Here is a 10,873-nt window from a genome sequence, read left to right as displayed (position 1 = left end):
GACGGTTGACGGGTCATAGAAAATGCCACTTACGTTCTCTTGCTTTTTACTCTTCCGTAGAAGGGATGACGTGGCCCCGCCTTCCCATAAGCTCACAAGTCACAGGCATGAAAGCCAAGCCCCCATCTCAGCCGTTTCGCCCACAGCCCACCACGTATCCTCTTCCACCTCTTTATCATGCCCATTCCATCTCTTCTCACCCATTCTCCCACTGTCGACACACAGCAATGGCGAGCCTCTTCCACCTCTTCTTCCTCCTCTCCCTCTCCCTCTCCTTGGCTCTCTGCCGGGTTAAAGATCCATCGGAGAGCCCTAAAACCACAACCACTCTCGACGTCACCGCCGCTCTCAGGAAAACCACCCAAGCCCTCGCCTTCGATCCACACACAGCCCATCGACAACTCCTCGACAAAGAGATCAAAACCACCACCCTTCGCTCCTCCGCCTCCACCGCCACCCTCTCCCTCCAGCTCTACCCCCGCGACTTTCTCCCGCTCCCCAACTTCACCACCACGCACAAGGACTACGAATCCCTGACCCTCGCCCGCCTCCGCCGCGACTCCGACCGGGTCCGGTCCATCTTCGCCCGGGTCGCCATCGTCAACAACGGATTCGATTCCAGGGCCCCGAGGGCGGCGGCGATGCCGGACAGCATCCGGGGCACGATCGTGTCTGGGAGCAGCCAGGGGATCGGGGAGTACTTCTCCCGGGTGGGCATTGGCCGACCAGCGAAGCCCCAGTTCATGGTGCTCGACACCGGTAGCGACGTCAGCTGGGTGCAATGCCTGCCCTGCACCGACTGCTACAAGCAGGCCGACCCCATCTACGACCCCACCGGCTCCGATACCTACACACCTCTCCGCTGCTTCTCCGAGCTGTGCCTCTCCGCCACCAACTCCGCCTGCCGGAACGCGACCTGCCACTACCAGGTCGTCTACGGCGACGGCTCCTTCTCCATCGGGGAGCTCGCCGCCGAGACGCTGACCATCGGCGATGCCGCACCCGTCGAGAACGTCGCCATGGGATGCGGCTTCGACAATGAGGGCACCTTCGTCGCCGCCGGCGGCCTCCTGGCCCTCGGAGCGGGGACGCTGTCCTTCCCCTCCCACCTGCCCTCCCACTCCTTCACCTACTGCCTCGTCGACCGCGACACGCCCGGCACCTCCATCATCGACTTCGGCCCTCCGACCGCCCAGCCCGAGGCCTCCACCATCACCACCAAGCTGCTCCGCAGCAAGAAGATCCGGACCTTCTACTACTTGGAGCTGACGGGGATCAGCGTGGGCGGGACGAAGCTGGCGATCCCGCCGTCGGCGCTGGCGATGGACTCGGACGGGTCCGGGGGCGTCATCCTGGACACGGGCACGGCGGTGAGCCGGCTGAACAAGCAAGTGTACGAGCCCCTGCGGGAGGCGTTCGTGAATGGGACGCGCCACCTGTCGCCGGGGACGGGGCCGGGCATCTTCGACACGTGCTACAACATGCCGCCGGTGAAGAGGGTGCAGGTGCCGTCGGTGGTGTTCCACTTCGGGGAGGGGAAGGAGCTGAGGCTGCGGCCGAACAACTTCCTCATGCCGGTGGACTCCAAGGGGAACTTCTGCCTCGCCTTCGCCAAGACGCCGTCGCCGCTGAACATCATCGGGAACGTCCAGCACCAGAGGATGCGCGTCGTCATCGACATGGAGAACTCCATCGTGTCGTTTACCCCCAATAAGTGTTAAACATGTTTAAGACTTTTGGTGTCGGTCCGTCCCCAGTGTAGCTAGCCATGCTCGTTATGTGTATGTTGCTAAAAAGAAGTGAAGTAGGTAGGTTGGGAATGCAACGGACCGGGGAGCACATCTTCATGCTATCAGTAAATAAAGACGAGAGTATTTGGTGCACTTGTTTAATTAACTTATGCTCTAATCTTTGATTGTGACTCCGGACGATATATAGGATTGGGTTCTTTATTTACATATGTCCATCTATACAGAGAGAGAGAGAGAGAGGCTACACGTCGCATTATAGAGGCTACATACAAACAAGACCTGCGTCGTCAGCCTATTTAATGGTATGTGCAGATGAGGAAAAAAAGGACAAAAAAAAAAAAGGTACAGCACGTAGTATTTATGGGATTACTATGTTAATACCCCTCAAATGCATCTTTACCAAAAAAAAAAAAAAAAAACCTTCAAATGCATCATCGCATGAGCATGGAAGAGCTGTCCAGGGAGAAACGATAATAATGGATTATGGTAACCATGCCTACTTTAAGTCGCACAAAGTGACTGGTATTTAGCATTGCTACTGAAAAAGGAAACTTCAATTTGTATGATTTGATTCGGAAGTGACATAAAACAGTCAGTCAGATGGTTGCTGCTAAAGACGGGCCTCTAATCATAGAGGAAGTTTTGTCGAGGTCACACCACACACAGCGTAGAAAGGCAAAAGCTCCTCAAGGAGGCGACGTGAAGTTTTGTCGAGGTCACTTTCTCACAACGTAGAAAGGCAAAATCTCACCGAGGAGGCAACGAGGCCGCCCCCCCTCCACCGGATGTTTCTTCCCAGACGTGATTGGCATTGAAACCCTTGGACAATTGGACGGGTGGAACTCCATAGCAGGCCTAGGCACTTCTCCTTTGCCCTCCAAGGAGGACGAGCTTAGAACCCTCTTCCCTTTTAATTTTATTGAAACATTCGGGATCTTTACAGCACCAAAGATGCATTTGATTATACTTTTTAATTTTTATTTTTTAAAAAATATTTTTTATTTTTTTAATTTTTATTATTAAATAAAAATAAAAAAGTAAAAATTATATTTGATAATTATGTTACTATAAAGCAAAAAGCAATATTTGGAGATGGCAGGTGAAGAACTCAAAAAGGAAGAAAGATTTGGGAAGGAGGGAGAAAGGAATGGGAAGGTGAAAAACTCGATGAGGAAGAAAGATTCAGACTTTTTATTTTTTGATTTAATATTTTAGACGTAGGAAAGAAAAAAAAAGTTTGAAAAATAAATAATTTTTACTTCATATATAAAATAATTATTTTGATTATTTTGATTTTTATTTTTACTTTTCATGATATTATCAAATATTATTTTTTAAATTTTATTTTTTAAAATTAAAAAATAAAAAATATATTTTTTTAATAACTAACCAAATGTACTCTAAATTTTTTTCAGTGAAGTGAACGTCATCATTGATTTTCAAGAAGATGCATCAATTTTCAGTACACCCTAGTATGTGATGTGCGATGGACTAACAATAGCTTCAAAAAAAAATTTTGATATATAAATTAAAGATCACTGCAACACAAAAATTTTAGTTTCTGCATCAATTTTATACATAGATCAAATTAAACAGTTTGGATAGCAAATTTGAATGGTCATCATTAATTTTAAAAAAAAATGTACCAATTTTCTGTACACCCTAATATAGGACAAACTCATAATAGCCTTGAGAAAAGAAATTTCCGTACATCTCAAAGTCAAAAGAAAAAATCAATGATGAACTATAATAGTCTCAAGAGAAGGAGATATCCACCCATCTCAAGTAAATTAAATATCAGCAATAAAATATCTAAGTTGAATATATATATCGTTTACCCATTTTCTACCATCGAAATTACCTAGAAACCAAGTATCACATATACGGCGGTCTTCAAGTTACTCGTCATGTGCTAGAAGATAAATTCAAATTCGAAAGTGCTCTTTCCTACTCTCGAAGAATAAGGGGCAAAAGATTGATAAGAAAATTTTCTCGTTTTTATTATAAAATCATGATTTGATCTTTTATATATATATTTGGAACAATCACAAAAAAATCTAAAGCATAAGGAGAACAATACAATGCTTAGAACAACACAATTACAAAAAATCCCAGCTACAAAAAAATATAAAGTATAAGGAGAACAACACGAGACTCACTCGAGATAGGAACGGTCACGTAGAAACATAAATTTTGATAATGACATATTACGAAAAGATGCATGAAATTGCCAAACCCAGAAGGAAATGGCATGAAAATGAAATAAGATGAGGATCTGGCTGACATGCCAATTGTGTTTGTACGCACATACAAATTTTTTTTTTTTCATAAAGAAAGGTCAATACCGACATTACAAACCAGTTGGTCGGCCTGCACCTTGCTAAATCTATCGCACACTTGAATATTGATTAAAAATGCCAAGAAACAGTTGTGCTTTATTCAAGGTTTGCCTCAAGTAGACCACATCATTTGATTGTAGAAGTTTAATTAACTTCAATCTTAAAAACAAATACCCGGTAATGTCACATGATAATTTATGTCTTACAAATCTCTGACCCTCTAAATTTTGCCGCTAAATATCTAACCAAAGAAACCTGCGTACTCTTATACCAAAACATGCATTGATGCTTTCGAAATTCTCATGCTGAAGACTTCAAGGATCTGACAAACGGTACCATTGTATAAGAAGATGAAGAGAAGACTAGATAATGCCGGATAAAAGGAGGGGTGGGGTGGTCCCAGAAAAAGGAAGAGGTAATGATGTCCTTTTCTACACTATTAATAATAAGAAAACTACCAAAATAACCAGGTTTCTATATAAGGCTTGTGTGACATATCGGTCAAGCCTACAACTGAACTAAAAGAAATTTTTTGTGCACTGACGGTGCAAAACTGCATGCACTACCTATGGTGATTAGCTCCTACACAGAGTCGGAAGAAAAAAAAAAAATTCGCACTCCATGCTCCAACTTTGCGTGTGAGCCGATCATCGCGAGTGCACCTGCGGTGCACAAAAAATTTTTCTGTAAAACTATAGCTAATCCAGTAGAGAGAATATTTTGTCTTTCTATTCCATCTGATTTTCTCTGTATCGCACTTTGAAATACTCTAAGAGTGCAGATAATCTCGCATAGCTGATATTGCATATCTGTATGAGACGAATATCTCTCTAATTCTTCGATACGACAGACTAAATTATGAATATCCAGTCTTATATTTTGCACTGCTGAAATAAGATTGTCCAATTTTGCTCGAACGAAGAAGAACTATGTATCTCACTAGGATTCATACATACAGTGCTCTCTCCTGAAGATGATGACTGAAGAATAGATACAACCTCTTAAGTGATTGCACTGACCATATCTGGAGTCATCCTCATTTGCTCAACAGGTTCCATACCATCCATAGACCTAGAAGATCCTGCTTCACTCCTCCTCCTGGAAGAAGGTCTTGCTTCACTCCTAGGTTTTTCTTCCTCAGCTGAAATATTTTCATCCACATATTCTCTCCTTCCATCCTTTCTAGTCCACTCACCATCAATTTTAAATCAATGCATTCTGTGTAGAGCTCCTTCATTGATTTTGCTACTTCAACCTAATTTTATTGATTGTTCACCCTGAATTTTTACTCCATAATGTTTAAAGACATGGATTAACATCATGGCATAAGACAAAGACGTCTGTGCCTTACCTATCACTTCTTGCATAACTTTGATTATCATTCTTGGAAGGTTGAGTGAGATACATTTGACTATATGATATATAATTGCTAAATCCCTCTCTGTTACAGTATTAAATCCTCCAGTCCGAAGTTGTATAATCCAATAAATAATTATATGGAGTAGCCTCATTTCAATATTTAAGTATCTTCCATAAATTCTCTGGAATTGATCATGATCTTCTATCCCAATAACAGTTTCTACTCTTGTAGTTCTATCTCTTCTACTATCCTGCAGCTCACCTATGGTTGGACGTTTTAAAATTTTTCTTAGTATTTCATCATCCAAATAAAATTTTTTTCCCTTAACTGAAGATGATATGGTATGTTCTTCAAATGAAATATTCTCATAAAATTCTCTAACTAACTTCATAAATATTGGGACTTCAGTAGTATAGATAAATTCTCATCCTATGGCTCTAATTAAGTTTGTAATCTCAAATCCCTCTGAATCTAAAAGGTTCATATCAACAATACGGCTGGAGAGAATATTTTTATCACTTACTGAAGTTCTCGGAGGAGGTGATCTTGAAGGAGGAGTTCTCGGAGGAAGTGATCTTGAAGAAAGAGGTGATGGTGCTTCGCTTGCTTCTCTTCTCCTTCTCCTTTTGCTTTCTTCTCCCTTTCTGCTTTCTTCACTTCTGCTTGCTCTTTGGCATTGGGGAAGATGCATCTTCGGAGCCATTAATCGAGAAGGAGATGGAAGGAGGTTTTTAGCTTGAGAAGGAGATTTTTCGTTTGAATTTAAGATGTGAGAAGAGATGATTGTGAAGATGAAAGCTAAGAATTCTGAGAGGAATGGAGGAGAAAGAAGATGAAGGAGAGGATATTCTGATCTAATTCAATGATTTGAAAATATATAAAAATGATGGAAGAAGCTACCTAAAATAGGATCGGATATAGCCGCCTAAAATCAAAAAACAACCCAGATGTAGGTGCCTACAACCGAGATGTAGGCGCCTACATTTTGGTTGTAGGCGCCTATATCTTGGTTGTAGGCGCCTACAACCTAGATGTAGGTGCCTACATCTGGGATGTAGGCGCCTATATCCCAGATCCCTCGAGGCGCCTACATCCTGGCTCACTCCTGTTGGGTCACGGGTGGGTCACGAGAACTTTAGGTCAGATCACGAGAACTTTAGATCAGGTCACAATATCTGAATGCCAAGCAAGTCATGGGTGCCTGCAACATGCAAGCGTAAGTGCACATCAGAACAGTGCTGGTTGGACATTAGCGACATCCTTAGAGATGAGCGACCGTCGGTCCAATTAGGTTACAGGCATCCACTCACATCAATGCACATCCATGATGATGATTGGATATCTTGGAGATCATCTTCCTCTCCCTATAATAGGTCGCCCTATAGTAGGGTGGCTCTATCTGATCACATCTGATCATCTAACCATGACCTTCGATCGGATCCGATCGGAGGATGAGAGCTGGGAGGATCTGATCGGAGGATGATCGGATCCGATTGGAGGATGACCGAATCCGACTGAAGGATGAGAGCTGGGAGGATTCGGATCTGATCGAAGGATGAGAGCTGGGAGGATCTGATCGGAGGATAACTGGATCTGATCGGAGGATGAGAGCAGGGAGGATCCGAATCCGACCGGAAGATGAGAGCTAGGAGGATCCGATCGGAGGATGACCGAATCCGACCGGAGGATGAGAGCTGGGAGGATCCGGATCCGATCGGAGGATGAGAGCTGGGAGGATCTAATCGGAGGACGATCGAATCCAACCAGAGGATGAGAGTTGAGAGGATCCATATCCGATCGGAGGATGAAAGCTGGGAGGATCTGACCGGAGGACGATCGGAGGATGAGAGCTGGGATGATCCGGATCCGATCGGAGGATGAGAGCTGGGAAGATCCGATCGGAGGATGAGAGCTGGGAGGATCCGGATCCGATCAGAGGATGAGAGTTGGAAGGATCCGATCGGAGGACGATCGGATCCGATCGGAGGATGAGAGGTAGGAGGATCTTCATAAAGTCGCCATGTAGTAGGGTGAGTTTATGAGTCGTCCTTTGATATGGCGACTCCTAGAGTCGCCCTTCCATACCATGATTTTTTTGGCTGATTCAGCACTCCCACATAGCGTGAGGGCGGGTTAGGTGGCATCTAAAGTCACCCTATGATAGGACGACTTTCTTTCGAACAGTATTTTCATAAATACTTTTTGAAAAATATTATTTTTATAAATTATTTTAAAATTAATAATAAATCAATAAAAAATTTAATTTGGATCGGTATAGGTCGGTACGGTACCGGTACGGGATGGTACGGGAATGATATGGATTGATTTTTTTTTTGGGCCATTGGATAGATTTTTTTGAATGGAGGGGGGTGTAACTAAGAAAATGCCATTTGTTATGGCGTCTTTGAAAACGTCATTTAAAATCACATTTTTGAAAATACCATTTGAAATAATGCTTTCAAAAGCGCCATTACAAATGACGATTTTTTTTTTATTTTTTGATTCTACGGGGGACTTGGGGAGGAGATGACGTGGAGCGAAGAAATGCCATTTCAAATGATATTTTCTATCAAAAAAATATCATTTGAAATGATATTTTATGGTTTTACATCATTCCCGTAAATAAGTTGAAAGGTATATTAATTTTATAAAAAAAATTTTTAATATTATTTGGATAAAGAACTCATGATGCAAATATAAAATTTTTTTATTCAAATAGTACAGTTTCGAATTTATTTACTAAACAAATGCAAAAGCTAAAACTATCATTTGAAATGGTATTTTCTCTTTGAGAAAATGCCATTCCAAAGACTCTTTCTGCCCAATCAGCCCAATCCTCCACAGCTTACGTGGAACCTTAAAAAAAAAGTGCCATTGTGAATGGCACTTTTAGAAGTGACATTCCGAACGGTGCTTTTAGAAGCGCTGGAGAGTTGGCGTCGGATGGAAAGGAGAAGACGGAGTAGGAAGGTTATTTTAAAAGCGCCATTTATAATGGCACTTTTATTTTTTTTTTGGGTTCCACGTAGGCTACGAAGGGTTAGGCTGATTGCATAGAAAGCACTTGAGAAATTGCCATTCTAAATGACACTTTAAATTTTTACATAGTTTGGTAAATAAATTCAAATCTATATTATTTAGATAAAAAAATTTTATATTGACATCATTTGGGTAAAATACTCGATCGGTAAGACTAGCCAACTTAAATGAAAAATATATTTTTTATAGGCTATGTTACGGAAACTTAGGCAAAGATTATTGAATTGTGCATTACTTTTAACAAAACAAAAAGATTATTGAATTTCAAATCATTTATAGAAGCCTGGAAGTATCAGGCATCACGTGCAAGGATAAAATTTTTTTTTTTTAATGAAATGATAGGACCTTTTCTATATGTTCTTTTATTTTGAAAATAATATCTTAAATTATATTTTTTATCTATAATATCTTTGATTATAGAAGCTTAGTTCTAAACAAAAGAGATTTTGGTAAGTAAATTTCTAACTAAACAAAAATAAATTAGAAAACTTTTACTTTGGTAGAATTTTAGAAAAGATATATTTTTTCCTAGTGGGATTGGGGAAGAAGAGTTCGGCTAATTTAAAATCTATGACATGGGTTGCTTGATTTTTCTATGATTTTTTAGGATTTTTTTTTTTGAATTTTGAAGATGGTAGAGCTTTCTCTCTCCTATCTCAAATATAGAGATATATCTCATATTGATAATATTATATCATATTGTAGTAGTGTATTAATATATTATATTATGTGTTATACAATAATAATATAATATGTCATATTATATCTTTTCAATATTACATGCATACTACATTATACTAAGTCATATCATACATTGTGGTATGATATTATATTATATTATATTATATTATATTATATTATATTATATTATATTATATTATATTATATTATATTATATTATATGGAATAACATAAACTGGCAAAAGAAAATTTTATAACAAAATGGCATTATAGCATATTAATGTTATTAAAAATAATAAATGATTCTTCTATTAGTAAACATAGTTATCCAAAATTATGATGAGTCATATTATGATTCAATATAATTTGAGGGTATGTTTGAAAAAAATATGATTCGACCTGGTAAGATGAGCTAGAAAATGAAAGAAGAGTGCAAGAGAGGTGGAACTACCACCAAAAAAGAAAATGGAGGAAGAGGTGGAAGGAGTCCATGTGGGAGCTATGTAGTCGGATCTCTGGTCCTCCTCACCTCCCTCCTTGTCTTGTGTGCGGCAACAAACGAGTAAATTGAATTTCCCTTTCATGCTTCCCAAGATATACAAGGCAAAGTATGGGGCAACACGAGCTGGTAACACTCAATTGTTACTCATATAGTTGCGATAGATGTATTTTTCTGCTAACATTACATTTTCGACGAAATCCTTTGGGTAAAAGATTTTATCTTATTACCTATCTCAAGGGTGGATTAAACTAACGCCTCAAAATACGCAGGTTGCATTTTGGTAGCTAGCAATCTATCCAGATTGCTGAAAATTTAATGTGATTATCTGGATTACTATATTTGATATGCTTTTTAGTTTGGTAATTCAGATTGCCTTGACAATCCAGATTACCTCTCAAGAGATAATCTGGATTACCAAGAGGAGGAGTGACTATCTAGATTAGCATTATTTTGATAATCTGATAATAAAATTTCTGAACGTAATTATCTTCGTAAAAAAATAATCAAACAAAATTCAGAAGCCAGCGGGTTGTCTCCGAGAGCCGACGGCGGAGCTAGATGATGCAGTGTTGGATGCGAGCCTGAGAATGCCCCAACGACTGTCACAGGTGGCGGACGAGAGCATCAGCCGGCGAATCCCGCGAGGCCATCGGTGCGGTGAAGGAGAGGGGAGGGGTGCGGATGAAATCGCACTAGTACTCCCACAAATCACAGAGCATCGATGTGCTCTGCGATTTTTATCAAGGAGGGAAGGAGAGGGGACAACGATGGGTCAGGCCGCAGAGGATGCAAGGGGCAGTCGCACGAGGTGCAGGTGGTGCGGGAGGTGCTCGGGGTGGTGCCGCAAGGGGTGGGGTGAAGGGGTCGAGGCTCGGGTTTGCGAGGGCCGGGGGAGGAAAGAAGAGGGGACGACAATGGGGTGGGGCCACAAAGGGTACAGGGGGCGGACGTACGAGGTGCAGGAGGTGCGGGAGGCACTCGGGGTGGTGCAAGAGGATGGGAGGAGACACAGATAGACGGAGGGTAATGCTGGAGGCACGATGATCGGAGGGCGGTGTCGAACAGTCGGGGTTGGGGGGAGGGGGGAGGGGAGTGGCATGCGGGAGAAGGAGAAGGAATGAGAAGAAAATAAAAATAATAATAAAAATAATAATAAGTATTAAAAAAATAAAAAATTAAATAATTTAATTATTTAATTTTA

The 10,873-nt window shown here is 41.3% G+C and overlaps 1 protein-coding gene across 1 annotated transcript; it reads left to right on the top strand.

Moving 5' to 3' along the window:
• The first annotated feature begins 219 nt into the window (after positions 1 to 219).
• Positions 220 to 1,883, top strand: LOC140855483 (protein ASPARTIC PROTEASE IN GUARD CELL 1-like). The gene has a single exon (XM_073251370.1). The coding sequence runs from the start codon at positions 228 to 230 to the stop codon at positions 1,719 to 1,721; it is 1,494 nt and encodes a 497-aa protein (XP_073107471.1). The 5' UTR covers positions 220 to 227; the 3' UTR covers positions 1,722 to 1,883.
• The last annotated feature ends 8,990 nt before the right edge of the window (positions 1,884 to 10,873 follow it).

This window comes from Elaeis guineensis, chromosome 2 (assembly GCF_000442705.2).
Source record: "Elaeis guineensis isolate ETL-2024a chromosome 2, EG11, whole genome shotgun sequence".
NCBI lineage: Eukaryota > Viridiplantae > Streptophyta > Magnoliopsida > Arecales > Arecaceae > Elaeis > Elaeis guineensis.
Note: the sequence above shows the minus strand (reverse complement) of the source record. Positions and strands in the feature narration are given on the sequence as shown.